At 43.9% G+C, this 19,344-nt stretch overlaps 1 protein-coding gene across 2 annotated transcripts in view; it reads left to right on the top strand.

Moving 5' to 3' along the window:
- Positions 1 to 18,375, top strand: part of LOC110162858 (protein kinase C epsilon type-like) — an 87,868-nt gene extending 69,493 nt beyond the window's left edge. For both annotated transcript variants that reach the window (XM_055163019.1, XM_055163020.1), the window contains 4 exons: positions 4,330 to 4,468; positions 5,264 to 5,452; positions 15,750 to 15,896; positions 17,310 to 18,375. In XM_055163019.1, coding sequence (XP_055018994.1) covers positions 4,330 to 4,468; positions 5,264 to 5,452; positions 15,750 to 15,896; positions 17,310 to 17,456 — 622 coding nt within the window. In that variant the 3' untranslated portion in view covers positions 17,457 to 18,375. The remainder of the gene's footprint in view (positions 1 to 4,329; positions 4,469 to 5,263; positions 5,453 to 15,749; positions 15,897 to 17,309) is intronic.
- Positions 18,376 to 19,344: the final 969 nt, after the last annotated feature.

Below are 19,344 nucleotides of genomic sequence, written 5' to 3'. Positions count from 1 at the left end.
GATGAAGCCAAAACTCGGCCCGATCCCTAAAACAGTCGCACGAGCGAAAAATCGGCTCAAAAAGGGTCAAAAATCGCACAGTGTACGTCCGGTCTAAGGCCCTCGATCAGTCCTCTGCTTTGTCTGTGTTTAGAGATGTGGCCCTTGATGAAAACAGTTTGGACACCGCTGCATTAAATGATACGATACATGGATATTTCAATATTTTTGCACAGCCCTGCTCCATATTATCCAGGCTGGCGCCACCTAGTGCCTCTGCTCAATTTCATTTTTCTCCAGCGAACAAAGAGAATGTTTGGTGAATTTTATCTCAGGGAAAGACGTTATTGTCCTTCTTCCTACGGGATTTGGTGCATTACATTCGTCACGACCAAACAGCAGCGATTGATTAAAGAAAAAAAGTACCTGCCTACTGTCGAGCGAACGAATGCTGTGAGGTCACACGGTTTCTACAAAGTGAAACCGACTGATGAATCTGGCTACAGAAAAAACATAAATGTATCCAAAATAAACTATATTCAGCCGTTCTACAATCTCTATAAAAAAATAATAATAATAAATATACTTATTTATCCCAAAATAAACTTTAATCGTTATTTGAACTTGGAGATTACATTAGAACATCACTTAAAGCTCACAAGGGTCAATTTTTGTGGAATTTAGGACCTTAAATAAACGACTTTACAGCACAGAACAGCTCCAAAAATGCGTCTGGAAGCAAACTATTAGTCTGATGTATTTTTAACCCGTGATTTACCCCCCCGCCCTGCCCCGCCCCTCTTTAAATACCCCGCGGTGGTCCCGTATCTGCCCCATCAGACGCGATTGTGCGCGGGAGAACAAACTTGTCAGCGGCCGCTCTCGGGTCCATTATTCGCGGCGCCTTTTATTTGGGGCCCTTGAGAAAACAGAAAAAGTGTTGCATAAGCTCTGGACAAACGCACGTCCCCCTCCGTCCCCCCCCCGCCATCCCCCCGTCCCCCCCCGTCCCCGCCGAGACTCCATTTTAGAAAACAGCGCTCTGTGAATGGCTGCCGACGCCATGTTGACATTTTTGTAGCAATCAACCATCAAACCCGGAGCGCTCGCATTCATGTCCAGCCCTGCCTCTCTCATCACGCCGTTATCAGAGCGTCAGGAGCGGAGGGCAAGTACGCAGGGACAGAGAAGAGAGGAGGAAGAGGAAGAGGAGAGGAGGAGCAGGGGGTGGGCATGTACGCAGGGACAGAGAAGGGGGGAAGAGGAGGAGGAAGAGGAGAGAAAGAGAAGAGGAAGAGAAGAGGAGAGAGGAGCAGGCGGTGGGCATGTTTGCAGGGACAGAGGGGAGGAGGAAGAGAGGATAGAGGAGGAGGAGAAGTGGAGAGAAAGAAAACAAAGAGGGAGAAGGAGGAGAGAGGAGTAAGAGAAGAGGAGGAGCAGGGGGTGGGCATGTACAGAGGGACAGAGAAGAGAGGAAGAGAGAAGGAGGAGGAGGAAGAGGAGGAGCAGGCGGTGGGTATGTACGCAGGGATAGAGGAGAGGAAGAAGAGAGGAGGAGGAGTAGAAGGAAGAGGAGGAGAAGGAGAGAGGAAAAGAGGAGAGAGGAGTGGAAGAGAGGAAGAGAAGAGAGGAAAAGAGGAGAGGAAGAGGAGGAGGAGCAGGCGGTGGGCATGTACGCAGGGACAGAGAAGAGAGGAGGAAGAAGAGGAGGAGAGGAGGAGGGGAGAGGAGAGAAGGAAAACAAAGAGGGAGAAGGAGGAGAGAGGAAGAGAGAAGGAGGAGGAGGAAGAAGGGGAAGAGGAGCAGGCGGTGGGCATGTACGCAGGGACAGAGGAGAGAGGAGGAAGACGAGGAAGAGGGGAGGAAGAGGGGGAGGAAGAGGAGGAGGAAAAGAAGAGTAGGAGAGAGGAGGAGAGGAAGAGAAGAGGAGGAGCAGGCAGAGTGCAGGTACGCAGGGACAGAGAGGAGAAGAAAGGATAGAGGAGAGAGGAAGAGAGGAGGAGGGGAGAGGAGAGAAGGAGAACAAAGAGGGAGAAGGAGGAGAGGAGAGAGAGAGGAGAGGAGGAAGAGGAAGAGAAGAGAGAGCATGTATGCAGGGACAGAGAGGAGGAGGAGGAAGAGGAGGACAGGAAGAGGAGAGAGGAGGAGAGGAAAGAGGAAGAGAAGATGAAGAGCAGGTGGTGGGCATGTACGCAGGGACAGAGAGGAGGAGGAGAGAGAAAGAGGAGAAGAGGGGAGGAAGAGAAGAGGAGGAGCAGGTGGAGTGCATGTACACAGGGACAGAGAAGAAAGGAGGAAGAAGAGAGAAGAGGAAGAGAGGAGGAGGCGGGAGAGAGGAGGAGAGAGGAGAGGAGAGAAGGAGAAAAAAGAAGGAGAAGGAGGAAAGGAGGAGAGAGGAAGAGGAGGAGAAGGAGAGAAAGAAGGAGGAGGAGAGGAGGAGGAGCAGGGGTAGATGAGGAGGAGGAAGAGAGGTGGAAAGGAGGAAGAGATGAGAGGAGAGAGGGAGAACAAAGAGGGAGAAGGAGGAGAGAAGAGATGAGAAAGTGAGGAGGAGGAGGAAGAGAGAAGAAGGAAAGGGAGAAGGAGAGGAGGAGGAGGAAGAGAGAAAGAGGAGGAAGGGAGGAGGAGAGAGGAGGAGAGGAGGAGGAAGAGAGGAGAAGACAATGAGGAGGAGGAGAAAAGGAGGAGAAGGAGAGAGGACAGAGGAGAGAGAGAGGAGAGGAGAAGAGGAGCAGTCTGTGTGTATGTACGCAGGGAGACGACTTCCTCCTGTACAGAGGAGAGGAGGAGAAAAAGGAGAGGAGAGAAGAACAGAGGGAGGAGAGGAGGAAGAGATGAGGAGGAGGAAGAGATGAGGAGGAGGAGGTGTATAATAGTGAATGTTAAACACAGAGGTTTATCGTGAGCGTCCGTCGTCATCTCGTCGTCAGAATGTGACGAGTGCAGCCGGAGTTCAGCGAGTTCAGGAGCAGAGACTCAGACTGTTTTTAATAGAGGCTCAAATTAAACTCGATTACGAGGACAGGGACAGTTTCAAACGCACTGAAAAAGTGACCTGACTCACATCGATGTGTCACTCTCAAGTCTCCACCACTGATTAAATCTGATTGGTCGAAGCGTCACAACATCAGGATAAATCTGTTCTGGTTCGTCTGGGCGCTTCACCTTTGGTTTTGACCATAAACGGTGTAAAGAAGTGGACAAAGAGAAAAAGACGTCACCAACAGAGAGCGGCTCCAGTCAAATGAAGCTCATGATGGTTACAAGAGTCAGGCTTTATGTTATAGGAACAGGATTTTTAAAAAGACTAAATAAAACAAAACAAAAAATCCCAGGCTCATGTGGAGTTGATACGAACATTTAAGACTAAAATGCTGAAGCTGACAGCAGCAGGTACAGAGAGAGGAGCCACAGGATTCTGATGTACTGAAAGTCAATGGGAGCCAGAGTCAGAAGGAGCCAGAAGAGCCACATGTGAACTTCCTGTTTGGAACGCGGTGGCGAGTTCGTTAGCTGTGTCCATTTATATTTACAGTCTACGGTGTCCACACAAACTTCAAAGCTGCTCTGTGATTGGTCGCTCATCACCTGTCGACCCTATTGCACCTGTCGATCCTTTTGCACCTGTCGAGCACCAAGATGGATTCTTGTGAGTTTGTGAATCCGCAAATATCACAGGGTCCATCGTGCTGGTTCTCCAAAAGTACATGTGCATAATCCTGTGTTGTGCTGCATTCTGTTCATATACAAGTGTTTTCTGTCACAGTTTAAATCAGGCATGTCCAAACTATGGCACGTGGGCCAAATGCAGCCCTCAGATCATTTTTTCTTGGCCCTCAGGCTTCCAGGAGAATTGGCCCAGATTACCTTGCATCAATGAAAAATGTACTTTTTATTGCAAGTTTTTTGAAAATCTACCATGACAAAGCCAAGATTTAATATTGTATGTGTGGTTTTGAGGCTCTTCGCATGAATAAAGGACTGATGGTTCATTCTAACATGCACATATTTCAGTTATTCACTGTACTGAGCACCAGTCTACGGCCCTCGATCAGCCGTCTGCTTCGTCTGTGCTTAGATATGTCGTCCTCCATGAAAAAAGTTTGGACACTCCTGGTTTAAATGAACACAAAAGGCTTTGTAAATGAAATCTGTGCGACTGTTTTTATCAGTTTAAATGTTGGACACGTGTGCTGACCCTGTGGGATCTGTGCTGCTGTTGTGAACATTTTTAGTTTTAATCAAACTATTAACCCAAAGAGGAACACAGGAAAGACTTAAATGTGTAATGAACATTTCTCTGACCTGCTTCAGTCTGAAGACGTTGTCCTTTTGTCCTGTGCTCCTCAGAGACCTGAAGCTGGACAACATCCTGCTGGACGCTGACGGACACTGTAAACTGGCCGACTTTGGCATGTGCAAAGAGGGAATCCTGAACGGAGCCACTACCACCACCTTCTGTGGGACCCCGGACTACATCGCCCCCGAGGTGAGGCCCCACATGAACACTATGACACTTTAACTCTATAATATTATAACACTATAACACCATAATACATAACATTATAACACTGGAAAACTCTAGACACTAACACTGCACATTAACACTATAACACTGTCATCACTGTAATTGTTATAATACTATATGTTATAATATCATAATAATAGAATAATATAATATCTATGTACAAATTATATCTCTATCTGTACCATGGAGTGTAAATGGACATGGCTCCGGCTCCATCGACTCTGGCTCCATTTCACTTTCTATTTAAAAACTAGATCTGTTCTGTCTGTCACTGCTGCTGTGAGCCTCGTCACGTTGGACTCATAATGTTCGTATTAACCCGCTCCACGTGATCCAAGGTATGAACGTTAATAACAGACCGATCATGTCGCTCCCCCTGGCGTTAGCAACAGGTTTGATTGACAGCGTTGCTAAGCACCCGCTCCGCAGACAGGAAGCAGTGTTATCTTCAACAGTCTCGCTCCTGATTGGTTCTTTGGTTGCTATATTACTTGGAGTCGAAATTTCACATACGAACCTCAGCTGCAAATGCTCCCCTACACCCGCGGGCCTCCATGAGCTTCATTTGACTGGAACCTCACTCAGTCCACTTCTTTACACACTCTGTGGTCTGTAAAGGTCCTACTGGTGGGTCCCGGGCGTGCTCATATATCACCATGTGTTCTTATATTGTGTATGTTGGTGTGTTGTGTGTGTTGTGTGTGTTGTGTGTCTGTGTGTGTTGTGTGTCTGTGTGTGCATGTGTGTGTTGTGTAGATCCTGCAGGAGCTGGAGTACGGGCCCTCGGTGGACTGGTGGGCGCTGGGCGTGCTCATGTACGAGATGATGTGTGGACAGCCCCCGTTCGAGGCGGAGAACGAGGACGAGCTGTTCGAGTGCATCCTCCACGACGACGTTCTGTTCCCCGCGTGGCTCAGCACCGAGGCCGTCGCTGTTCTCCGAGCGGTACGTCCTCCCTCTGTATCTGACACAAACACAAAAATCTGGACCATGATCTGATTTTGAGTTACCCGATTATTGAAACTCTCCATCTGATGTGAGGAATTGGTCCGTGTGCCATTTGTTCTTTTGAATTTCAATTAAAAATGGAAAAAGTTTGTTATTTCATTTTTCCATTTTAGTGTGAAACAAAAAACAGATCTCGACCTCTATTTCCAATATTTAATTTAAAGTTTATTTTAAATAACTCCAATCAAAAAACAGTCATCGTGCCTATTTTAATTTTGATATCTTATTCTCTTTGGTTTATTTGCCCTGGAGGTTCTGCTGCTAAAAGGACTTAATTTTGTGGACAAACATGTCGTCTTCTTTTAGAGCAACGTGTTTACTTCACGTTTTCGAAAGTCATTGTTGAACATCATGTCGAGAAACTGGTAGCAGCGATAAACTCTCCTTTATTCAGTTCAGCAGCAGAATTTCCGGGGTAAATAAACCAGAAATAGAGGTCGAAATCAGTTTTTTTTGTTTCACACTAAAACAGAATAATGAAATACAAAGTATGAAAAAAACAAGGCACTCAAAAAGTACAAAATAATGAAAAGCCTTTAAAAGGTATTAAAGGCTTTTAATTATTTTGTACTTTTTGAGTGCTTCAGTTTTTTCCTACTTTGTATTTGAGACTGGTCCCTACACTGAAAAGCACCAAAAGGACAATTCTGCACATTTTTGTATATCCAAGTAGCACTCCTGCCCCAAGGCTTTGCAGAACAATGAAATAACAAACTATTTTCACATTTTATTGTGTTTCGTTCTTAATCGAAAAGAACAAATTAGTACATGGACTGGAATAGGCTCTATTCATGCGTATGTCACAAATCAGGAAGACGTTTGGAAAAATGCGATGACTACTTCCTGCGGGCTCTGTTCGTGGTAATAAGTCTGATAAAATCTAAGAAAAATTTGAAAATGTCCAAGTATCTGCAGTCTTCATTTTACTGCTGATCACATTTACTTCAGTGGGTTTGATCACAGTCGGGCGGTGAGTCCAGTGTCAGGGAACTACATCGGAAATCGTCATTGCATCTTTCCAAACGTCTTCTTGGTTTGTGACGTAAGCGTGAATAGGACCTACTGATGCATCTTTATTTGTTCACAACTGTGCAGGTTTCTACAAGGGCAATTATGCAAATTTGACAAACTAATAAAACATGAGAAAATCTTGATGTTACTAAGGCCACGTCCACACTAGTTTGTATTCGGGTGGTTTTGGTTGTGAGTGCAGTGTTCGTTCACACTAATCCGATGGAAAATAGCTCCAGAGACGGAACGATCTGATCTGATCCTTGACCGTGTGGACGTCTGAAAACACTGATACTCTGATGTAGGAGCTCGAGTCACGTCCTTATTGGACCATGTCACTGTGACTCGCTCCTTCCTGATTCTTTGGGTTCGTGACACTGATCATGTGACGCTATTGTGAAAAACAGTTTAAACAAACCAGAGACAAACGGGAAACAGTGAAGTTACAACTACTTGCGAGTACACGGTCCACAAAAAGACTGTTTCCACACTTGCCATCTTCCTCGGCTTGAAATCGGCTGCTGCAACTTCAGACACGGTGCTCCACTTTCTTGTTTTTACCATCGTGTGCACGTGATGAACAGACTCACCATCAGCAGAACACCCCTCTGTCACAGAAAGAACTCATAATCCACTGACTCGTGTCCTTTAGTCCGACAGAATCTGAACCGCATCAGTGACACAAGGAAAGAGCTGATTTTTGAGCACTCAGTTTATGCAAATGAGTCGTGTGGTTTTAAGTTTCATTTCTGTAAAACGTAAACAAATGTGCTCAAAGCTTTGTGGAGAGGGAAGACTTCGATTGTGGACACAGAAACGACGTGTCTGGACGCAAATCGTTTCCGATACGGTGATTCGTTTCAGTGTAAACGTAGTCTTAAATTTTAGTTTTAAAGTGTTTACACCAAAGCATCAAAAAATGCCCTAGACGCCTCTATTTGGACGCCTTTGCATTTGAGTTTAGATGTGCTCGACGCACGTCTATGATGCCGTGGATGAACGGGAGAAAAATACTTGACACGTGTCCATTGCCCTGGAAACAAGAGCCCGGTCCCGCTCTTTTCCCGAAACGATGTCAGACCAGACTGAGAGAGACTTTAGTGTTTTTATGACGTAAAACTTCAGCGGAGGCAATCGGGTCGACGATTGGGGCGTATATATACATATACTCCACTAATGACACAGGATCAGTCCTGGTTTAGTCCCGGTCTGGTCCCGATCTAGTCCTGGTTTAGTCCCTCGGTCTACTCCCGGTCTAGTCCTTGTTTAGTCCCTGTCTGGTCCTGGTTTAGTCCTGGTTTATTCTCGGTCTAGTCCTTGTTTAGTCCCGGTCTAGTCCTGGTTTAGTCCTGGTCCAGTTCTTGTGTAGTCCTCGTGATCCTCTTGGTGATTGTGGTGTTTATATTTATGCTCCACTAATGTTTGTGGCTCTCGCTCTGGTTCTCGGGTCTTTCTCTTTCTTCCTGATAATAACGTCGCTACGTCTTTGGATACTCGTCCCTGATTGGTTGACGTGGCGCATTTGACGCGAAAAGTTCAGCATTTTCAACTTCTGACGCTGACGCCTTGGACGCGCGTCTGAAGCATCGTCGCCAGATTCGCGGCGCGCTGACGCTCTAAGACACGCCGCAAAAACGCAGGACGCCCAAGACAAGTGTCCACATAGACTTGATATAGAAACTCGACTCTTTGACACTCTGGTCTGAACACCCCTTTAGTCTTAAAGTTAAATCTTAAAGTTAAAATTACACAAATGTGATTCTTGTGAGCTTCAAGCCGTAATATAATGCTGTTACCTCCTCAAAAACACCTGGAGTTGTTTGAGTAACTCTTTATAATGAATCTGTTCACATCTCCAAAGCTCAAAATGCTCTGTTTGAACTTTAGTTCAGTAGAGAAATTATCCAAATGTTTATGGTGAAGCTGCATGGAGCTTAGAAACACAGTGGAGCACTTACTGTATTCCTGAGTGTTTTAACGTGAATGATGAATGTCGTTTTTTCACGGTTGAATTGGAAACACTCGCCTGGTTCTTTCTGATTTTAGTGCATTTTTTTTGGCTTCGGTCCATGAGAAAATCCCTCAGGTATTTGGCCGGGTGCCGAGGGAAGAGCAGTGACCAGGTTTAGGAGCAGAGCTGTACAAAACAGTCCAGTCATTTATTCAGCTCGGTGTGCGGCTGAGGCTCGAGGAGAGGGACGACACGGAGGACTGACCGCAGACCCACAGACTCGCTCCTTTAGGTCCTTTATTAGGTCCTTTATTATGCAATATTATGTGTTACCTCCTCAAAAACGAACGCACACGTGTGAACGAAACAAACTTAACTCCAGGAAACAACATTAGAAGAGAGATCAGACACTAGCCTAATATGAGCATGAGAAAAAACACCTTTAAACACTTTATTTTCATTCATTCTCTGTTTCACGTACATGTAAACTGGGGTTGTACGTGAAAAATATCCATATAAAACAGCAGGCCTGATGGACAGACTCCCTAAACACTCTGGAACTAAAGGCTTTTCTTCACGCCATGATTACTTTTCACTTAATTGATTAATTTGATGGTCGCAGGCAGGAAAGACCTTAAAAATAACCAGTTGAGACTCTTTTTAAGCGATACTGGTAGATAGAGGCATGTACATCCAACAAAAAGTAAAGTAAATTAAAGTAAAAATAATAATAAGTTAATGATTTTGAGGGGTTGCTTAAACGAGTACAAAAAAGGAAAGAGTTCCACACTGTAGTTCTTGAAGCTCCTAAATATTTATTTCAGTGACACCATGATGTTCTTCAGGACATGTCTGAAGAAGGACTTGGCCTGAATCGTCACATTGTGGTGTCATTGAAATAAAAAATTGGGAGTTTGACATCATGACTTCACAGCTCTGGCCGGTGCGCGGTTTACAACTTCTGGGGTTTTTGCAAACCGTCTAGCGTTTTCTGATTCCTGACCTAGTCTCTGGAGAGAAATGAAATCAAGTGGAGACACTAGGTGGTGCCCGCCTGGTTAACTCACTGGTACAGTGAAAAAATCCCCCCAGTTTAGAAAGGATTTTTCCCATAGAGCACAATGTAAACACAAACTGCTCATGTGAAGAATCCCTCAGTCGTCCAGACAGAATCCATGTTGAGGAGAAAATTCAGTTTGTCGACTGGGCAAAAGTTAGTTTGGTTGAAGATGTTTCTCAGCTCATCCAAGCTGCTTCTTCAGTTCTGGTCAGACACTGATGAAAACTTCCTTATATCTGTCTGCAGGGAGGAGCTAACTACACTGAAACTAACACACACACTTGTTTACAGTTTCTGTTTGTTAGTTCGGCCTATTGACCTGTGCAGAGTGTGGGGTCTAATTAGCAGAACAATTCAAGGCCATAATGGAGCTTTCAAACCTTTGAACACAAAGACTGGTCGACCCAAAGGACAAAACACCGAGACACAAACAAATCAATGTGGTCTACTCTATTCAGTGCAGTGAAGACTGAAGTGAACGCTACACTGGAGAAACTAAACAGACACTTCACAAGAGGATGAACCAACGCAGACGAGAGAGCAACACAGGACCTCAGTCTGCTGTACATCTCCACTTAAAAGCCACAGGTCACTCATTTGAAGACAGCGAGGTACAGATCTGAGCCAGAGAAAAGAATTGGTTTGAGAGGGGAGTGAAAGAAAACATTTTTGTTAAGAAAGAGAATCCTTCTCTAAACAGAAATGGAGACTCAGACACCGTCTATCTCCTATTTTCAACTCCATCCTCAAACCTAAATCAAAACAAACAAGAGAACAACAGGTGTATCCAGGTCAGGTCCAGAGGTGTGGAAGCTCCATTATTACCATGAATTGTTCTGTTAATTAGACCCACACCCTGTACAGGTCAACAGGCCGAATTAACAGAAACAGAAACTGTAAACAAGTGTTGTATGTGTTAGTTTCAGAGTAGTTTCAGTGTAGTTAGCTCCTCCCTGCAGACAGATATAAGGAAGTGTCCACCAGCATCTGACCAGAACTGAAGAAGCAGCTTGGGTGAACTGAGAAACGTCTTTAACCAAATTAACTTTTGTCCAGTCGACAAACTGAATTTTCTCCTTGACACAAACCGCTCGTGTTCGTCTGACCTACGACTTTCAAAAATGCTGGATTTTGTGGTGATTTTTACTTTATTTTCAGATCATAAAATTTTACTCTGTTGTCTTACAAAACGGTTTTTAATCGTGAGTTTCGGCTTCACTCGGCTCTGCTCTCGCTCCTCTTGCTCTGACTGGTCAAAGAGATCACGTGATATGTGAGTCCACGCCCTTTGTGCTCATGTGTACTGGCCTGTGCCCGGTGAGAAAAGAGCATTACTGCAAATGTTCAATGGGCAGGAAGCCGCTGGCTGTACCTCGCCGGGTGATGTTAATAGAAGCTGAGCTCGACCCAGAGACTTGAATGAGTGGCCATGTTTAGATCCCGGTGCCTTTGACTGACTTTAGATTTAGCACGGACATGACTTTTCCTCCAACTGTCCTCAGACACTTAGTCCCAGTGTCTCTTAGAGCAGCGTAAATATGAATTGGTTCATAGATGAATTGTAAAATTATGCTGGGCGTGTGGTTGCCGTGGTTACTTGAGCCTTTGTCACATAACATTGCGGGTACCACAATAGCCCGACCCAGACCCTTGTCGCTGTGAGGCACCGCTGTACTGCTTGTTCTAGAGCCCTGCGCCCGCGGGATCCGACGCAAAACAGTGCGGCGCTGGACACGTTTTGAAAGCTGTGGGCGTGTGGGATGATAAACTAAAGTCCCGCACAAACTAAATCTGAGTGAAAAGTAAAATATACAAATTTTGTTTGCCTCATACATCATTTGTGCTGGATATTTTATTTGGCCTTAATAAAAAGATTTTAAGCAGCATAAACTTGCAGATGTGGTCTAATCTCACGCACATTTTAGACAATTCCTTTCCGTTTCTCCTTCTCCGTGTTTGATAGATCTTAAGAAAGCGAACATCAACATCTTGCGGGATTTGCTGGCGGGAGCAGGACAAAATATCACAGGGAGCGGGAATGAAAATTACAATTCTTTGCGGGCACGGGCATGAGCAGGACTGAAAATTCTGCCCTACACAGACTTCTAGCTCGTTCACACTCGACTGTGACTGGTCGAGTTTCCCCGTCGCTCACAGAGTTTGTCCAGTAGCGGCTCAGCTCATAATTGTATAATATTTGTTGCCCTGTAGCAGCAGGACGTGTTTCACACAGTGCTCCAGTGCACTTGGATGTTCGCTCAGCTCCTCTGGGCCCTCGCTGCTTTGCCCTTGTGTCCTGTGTTCTGTGAGCTTCCTGTTGACCGCAGCGATCCCCCAGCGTCCCGTCAGTGCGTGGTCCGTGCGTGTGTGTGTGAGTATGTGTGTGTGTGTGTTGTGTGTTGTGTGTGTGTGTGTGTATGAAATGCCCTTGTTGTCAGTTAGTTTATTTGCTCTTCCACTTTTTCCATGGTGACCCCTCCGTTTACCTTGGCAGTTTGTCCGCCTCCGCTGCAAAGCCTTGTGGGAAAGTCCAAGAGTGTTTACGCTGCAGAGGGGCCGAGCAGCAGCGGCGCTCAGAAGGGCTCTGATTGGAGAACTGGAGTCATGTGACCACTGGAGTCTGAACTTAAAGTGCGTAGGAACTTAAAGAGGCTCTAGTCGATTTGTCCCAGTGCAGATTTACTGTTATTCCGAGCTATTCTTCAAAATGGACTTTTCAGATCTTTTAACCGTGTTCTAGTAGTTTCTTCTCACTGAACCTCTGAAGTTGTGTTTGGAGAAAGAGTGTAACGGTACAAAAATTATGATTCAGTACGTACCTCGATTTTGAGGTCACGGTTCTGTTCATTTTCGGTACAGTATGGGAACAAAATGCAAAACCATTTATGTGTTTACTGAACCAACAACTTGTTTTAACATTTTACAAATGGGAAAATACAATAAATGCAAAGTGCTGCTTGGTAAAACTAATAAATTAAATCAAATATTCTCAAAAAAGCAACAAATGTTTGAAATATAATAAAAAATTAATTCCTAGTAAACAGTAAACAAAACAGTTCCAGCATGAAGTTTTACTCAATCTTCATATTTCTGGCCAGAAAAAAAACAACTTGTCCACATCATGTCTGCAGTAAGTGCAGATCTGCTGCAGGTACAATGTCTCCAGAGGTTGAAAATACACTTTCGTTGGAGACAGAGGTCGCAGGTATTGGGGTGGGGGAGCAGAGATTCTGTGCTGGTGAAAGGTGAGAGTGAGGACCACAGTGTGACAACTGTAGTTGTGCAAGGATTCACGTGGTTTGGAGGGGCACTGTCAAGGCGGGGGGCAATTGATATGAAGGTGGCCGCTCTAACTATAAAGCGCTGCGGGCATTGCCCCAATCAGAGATGAGGTCTATCCATCCATTTTCTTCCGCTTGTCTGGGGCCAGGTTGTGCAGGCATCAGTCTAAGCAGGGACTCCCAGACTTCCCACACCCCAGACACTTTCTCCAGCTCCTCCAGGGGGACCCCGAGGTGTTCCCAGGCCAGTCCAGAGACATAGTCCTTCCAGTGTCCTGGGTCTTCCCCGGGGCCTCCTCCTGGTGGGACATGCTCGGAACACATCCACAGGGAGGCACCCAGGAGGCATCAGAACAGATGCCCGAGCCTGAACTGGCTCCTCCCGACTGGAGGAGCAGCGGCTCTACTCCGAGCTCCTTCCGTGTGACTGAGCGCCTCACCCTGTCTCTAAGGGAGCGCCCAATCACCCTGCAGAGGAAAATCATTTGTGCCGCTTGTATCAGCGATCTCGTCCTTTCGGTCATTACCCAGAGTTCATGACTATAAGTGAGGGTAGATCTATGATCACGGACGAGTTTCCTCATGAATATTAAAGAGTCGAACCTTCATGTAGCTGCACATGTAGTGGCTGAACGTAAACACACACAAACTCACTCGTGCACAGCCCTGCATTGAACCCAACATCCCACACCAAAAAGGTTCGGCACAAACACATGTACCATTACACCTCTAGTTTGGAGAGATTTGGACATGTTTGAATCGTCTTTAATCATTTATTAAGCCAATCTGCCCCTGTTTTCACTTCCGCCTATGTTACCAAGACGTTCAAACCAGAGTAAAGTACGAAAAATAAACTGATTCTCAATATAACAAAAACAACATATTATATCTGGTCATTTTAAACAGAATTAAAGCTTCACTGTGTCACTTTTTTAGCTTTTAGCGTAAAATATCTCCTTGTCTCCATGGAGATCTTAATGCTTTGCTTGGAATGTTTCACCTTATTGCATTATTACTGACTTTACAAACTCAGTCTCCATGGAAACAAGCAGGTGACAACACACTGAAGGTTTATGGACGATTAAAAAAAACATCTCATATTGACAAAATGTAAAATAATAAATACGTTTAATGCCTCACTGTGGAACATTCCGGGCAAAGCAATGGACTAGTCACACAAATTAGGACACGTGATTGAACAGGAAATTGGACCAGACAAAGAGCCTGTGCATAAAACAGAGCGTATAGAAAACAGCACAGAAGCTAAACATGTCCGTCTTTGCGTTATTGTGCGTCAGTCTCTCCTTAATAATTGTTTTCTCTATAAAATCCACTAAAAGCGTCATCTAATCTTTCATTTGTCTGCAGATAATTGCACAATGTTCTTGCTGTAAACAAGAACGAAAATACAGACACTTAATTTACCGTTTGAAGTGTAAAACGTTATAGAAGATGAGGGCGAAGTCACGTATCGTCACCGGTTAATTAAAAACCCACTGAGAAAAATAAAGTGTTTTCCTCCTCGTGGCTATCTATAACTTTTATTTCCTCATCATTTCACTGCAAAGGAAAACAATACAGTATGTACGTTTAGTGGATCTGGTTAAAACGTCTGTGGACTTTTGTCAGACAAAGTGAATCCTCCAGCTCCATCTCCAGCAAAAAGTAGAGCGTTAAAATTGACTCACAGAATCGAGTTTAACAACTTCTCAGGGTTTATATGAGTCCAATCTGTTCTAGAGTTAATTTAATATTTTTGGAAGTGTTAATTAAGTAACACTGGACCAAAGTTCCTGTTTAACCCCAAAATCAAGAGTTTATATTATATTTTATCAGTGGTGGGCATCAGGGCCTGTGAGTCCTTCTCTGCTGGCGTAAAAAAAAAATCTCTGAATCACAGACTGATGTCCGCTTCCTTTCAGAGCTTTTCCGACGCTTGTGCTGCTTCCACACATGGATTTTCATATTAAAACATTTGACCAATCACATTTCAACCGTCACTTGTTGCTAGGCAGAGTCAAAGTCAAAGACGCGTCCCTGAGGCCTTCACAATCTGTTCTGCAGGAACTAGAACACAAAATAAATGTCCATGAAACTGTTGCTTCAACCAATCAGAGTTTGAGTTGGTGTCGCCAGGGACTTTAACAGCGAACGACAACGATACCAGTTTCAGACCCGTGATTGGACAGAGAGAACCAGCCAAAGCAGCAAACTGCATCTGTAGCGGAACCAGGACTAAACCAGGTCTAAACCAGGACTACAGTAGGACTAATCTTGGACTTGAGAGAGAGCAATAGAGCGAGTGTCCACAAAGCGCGATCGGGCGACAGCTGCACTGAGCCTCATGCAGCTCATAGGACCGTGCGGAGCCAAACCCCAGCACGGTCCTTTCGTCTGTGGTCACCCAACAGTGTACACACGCGCACTTTGGGGTCCCGACAAACAGTCCTGGTTTAGTTCTGGTTTAGTCCTGGTTTAGTCTTGGTTTATCACCCCAGCACTCCTCACTTCTTCTCTGTGCACCGTGCACCCCCCTTCATTTCTCCGTGCACAGAATCTCCACTTCTCTTTATTCTGTGTTTCTGTACAATATGATGCTTTTATAACCATAAAATATTTCTTGAGGAGAGGATTGTTTCAGACGGAGCACGTCTGAAGGCCTCGGTGTGAAATGCACACTCTGCCACTGTATTTTATATATTATATTTTGCTCAGACAGACTTTGGTCGTAGCCACAGCTGCAGGTCTGACCATCACACAGTGTTTATTTTTGCATTTTATGATTTAAATTCCTCATGTCTTTACAAAAACAAATGTCCAATCAATCCCAGCATTTAGGGTTTTAATGATGTTATTACTGAGCCTTTATTATTAAAACGACTGAAATCCCATAATTCATCTGTGTGTGTGTGTGTGTTTGTGTGTTTGTAGTTCATGACGAAGAGCCCTCAGCAGCGTCTGGGCTGTGTGGAGAGCCAGGGTCTGGAGGAGGCCATCAAAGATCAGCCCTTCTTCTCAGAGATCGACTGGAGCCTCCTGGAGCTCAGGAAGATCACGCCGCCCTTTAAACCGCGAATTGTACGTGTGATCCTGTTCTCTTGCTGGGACGAGGCTTTTGGGGAAGTTCTTCTCTTAGTTTCAAACACAAATTTCTTGATTTGAAAGGTGCAGCAGGTTTCCTGGCTGAGGGTGCTCTACCTGCTTGGAGATTTTAATTTAAATTTTTAATTTATTTGTTTGGAGGATAGGCCCCTTGAAATGTTTCGCCATCTCATTTTCAAGGGGGTCCTCATAAATACAACGACAAAAGACAGATACAGTAGGCAGACAGTAGGACACATACATTCAAAAAAGCATCAAAACAAAATCAACACAACCACAAACACTCACACACACTTGACTGTTTGACACATAATAAAACAAGTTTGAGGAAAAACAAAAATAAAATAAATTAAATTAAAATAAAATATTAATTAATTAATTAATTAAATACATAAATAAAATAAAATAAAAATAAATAAGTAAAACAGAGTTCAAAGATAATCACAACAAGATGAACAACAAAAATTCAACAAAATTATTAAAAACAATGGCACAGGTTCTGTAAATACTGAACCAGAGAATTTTTAAATGAAGGGACTGAAGATAATGTACGAATCAATGAAGGAAAATTGTTCCAAACAGAAGGAGCTTTATATTTAAATGAGTGTTTTCCTATTTGTTTTTTGAGTCTTGGGACAACAAAAAATATCCCAGATTTACGTGACGTGAACTGTAAGAGGATCTGAATGGAATTAAATACTTAGAGATTAATGCATGTTATTGATGTTAAGATGTTACTGAGTCACCAGGAATATTTCACAATATGGCATTAAACATATCAATCTCCATAGAGACAGACAGAATTTTAGCAATAAGAAAACTCCAAACTGAATAAATGCAGAAGATCCCAAACCACAGAAGATTTCAAGACAAATTTCTATTGGGAAAAGCCAGAATGAACTAGTCCAGGTTTAGTTTTGTTTAGTGGTGGAACGTAACAAAATAAAAGTCGTGAAGTACTGTACTTACTTTTACTTTTAACTTTTACTTTTGAGAGGAGGTATCTGTACTTTCTACTCCACTACATGTTTGAACAGGACTGAAAAGTAAAAGTATTTTTTGTTGAAAAGGCTAAGGGTTTATTTTTAACACAAACAAAAATATTCAGTTGTTTCTGAACAAAATTTCAAATGTAAGTGTTTATTAAAATCCCCACATTTGAAGCTTTACTAGATCTCAAATCTGCACCAAATACTTTTATTTTTTACTCTTGAAGTACAGGTACTTTCATACTTTTTTCATGTGATACAAGAGCAAATAAATAAAAGTATCTGTACTTTTACTTAACAAAATTGAGAAGTTCTGGTCCTTGTTACATTCCCTTATTTCACTTCTTTAAACTTTTTGAGTTTGTATTTTCTCACTCTGTTTATTCTGATGTTGTTGCAGAAAACCAAACGGGACGTGAACAACTTTGACCAGGACTTTACTCGAGAGGAGCCGGTTCTGACCCCAGTGGAGGAGAGCATCATCAAGCAGATCAACCAAGATGAGTTCAGAGGCTTCTCCTACTGCGGGGACGAGACGGCAGCTTGAGGAGCCCAGAGGAACCTACAGGAACCTGAGGAACCTACGAGAATCCAAAGAACCTGAGGAACCCAAGGAACCTGAGGAACTTATAATAACCCAAGGAAACTACAGAAACCTGAGGAACCTACAAGAACCCGAGGAACCTACGAGAACCCAAAGAACCTGAGGACCCAAGGAACCTATAAGAGCCTGAGGAAACTACAAGGACTCAAAGAACCTGAGGAACTTACAAAAATTCAAAGAACCTGAGGAACCTACAAGAACCCAAAGAACCTGAGGAACCCAAGAAACCTACCAGAACCTGAGAATCCTACAAGAACTCAAAGAACCTGAAGAACTTACAAGAACCCAAGGAACCTAAAGAAACTTGAGGAACCTGCTAGAACCTGAGGAACCCAAGGAACCTGAGGAACCTACCTGAACCAAAGGAACCCAAGGAGCATCCTACACACATATAAACACATAGCTGGACAGGTGAAAGAATGAGATGTTTTATTGGGACCTCTGGAACATTCTGCTAACTGCTGAGGAACATTCGTAGAACTTTTTACTTGACTTCATGAGTTTGACGGTTGTGGTTTAAAATAAAATACACATTTAGCTGATGAGAAGCTTTTAAAGACGGCGATGTTCAGCAAAAACGTCTTTTTGGAGCTTTCTCTCGTGTTACAACGTTGTTCCCTCATCAAAAACATGTCTGAAGAAGTTTGAGAGTCGTCCGTGCATGTTTGAGTCATTTAGTGATCTCTCCTGGGCCCTATTTGAAAAACTAATTAGAGTCAGCAGTACGAGCCTGAACAAAACTCCAACCACAAGCCTACGTCACCAAAACAATACAAACACAATAAGAAACTGTACGCTACAGCTTCACAAACCTGATGCGATGTGCAGTTGTTCATTAGCGGATTATGTTGTGATAGCGCTCTGAAGGGGGAGTCATTTAGCAGGGAGAGCCATTTGAAGAGAGACTGAGCGGTGTTTTGGGTGAATATAACATTTTCATACTGTATGTTTAGATCCCCATGTTCCTTTTATTGTAAAAAAAAAAAAGAATAAAAGGAACATGGTGATGTAAAGATGTGATGTGTTAGACTTAATGCCCCACAGAAGTGAAATACTCCCTCTTTAAATATTACAACACTGAGGTTACAGAGTCTAAAAAGGTTCATTTGGTCTTCTGGTAATTTATGTTATTAGGTTCTTTTTTCAGACCAAGAGTTTGTTTTCACACCTGACAGTTTCGATTGCTCCCTGTGCTCTTCCTCAAAGCCCGTTTAGACCTCAGCCTCAAGGCGTCCAGTTTATATCTAAGTCTATAAGTTTATGTGTGTGTGCATCTAGGGCGTCTTCAGGGCGTCAGCAAATTTGGCGTCCAGGGTGATGCTGAACTTTCGGTGTCGGACGCGCCGTGTCAACCAATCAGGGACGACTATCCAGTGATGTAGCGGCGTTATTACCCGGAAGAAGGAGAAGAAAGAGAAAGACCCGAGAACAGGAGCAAGAGCCACAAACATTCGCAGAGTATGAATATATACACGCCGCAACTGCCGAGCCAAACACCAGGACTAGACCAGGACTGGACCAGGACTGGACCAGAACTGGACCAGGACTACACCAGGACGAAACTAGGACTGGACCAGGACTGGACCAGGACTATACCAGGACTAAACCAAGACTAGACCAGGACTAGACCAAGACTGGCCCAGGACTAAACCAGGACTAAACCAAGACTGGACCAGGACTGGACCAGTGTCATTAGCGGAGTATAAATATGTAGATGATCTCCTCCACTGATGGTTCTGGGAAAAGTCTGGGAACATTCACTTTCTTAAGTTTTATCAAACTCGTAGAAGCAAAAAGGATTAGTCTAAACCAGGGGTGTCAAACTCATTTT

This window comes from Boleophthalmus pectinirostris, unplaced genomic scaffold (genome assembly GCF_026225935.1).
Source record: "Boleophthalmus pectinirostris isolate CB_2022bp ecotype Guang Dong unplaced genomic scaffold, ASM2622593v1 HiC_scaffold_5, whole genome shotgun sequence".
NCBI classification, from domain to species: Eukaryota; Metazoa; Chordata; class Actinopteri; order Gobiiformes; family Gobiidae; genus Boleophthalmus; species Boleophthalmus pectinirostris.
Note: the sequence above shows the minus strand (reverse complement) of the source record. Positions and strands in the feature narration are given on the sequence as shown.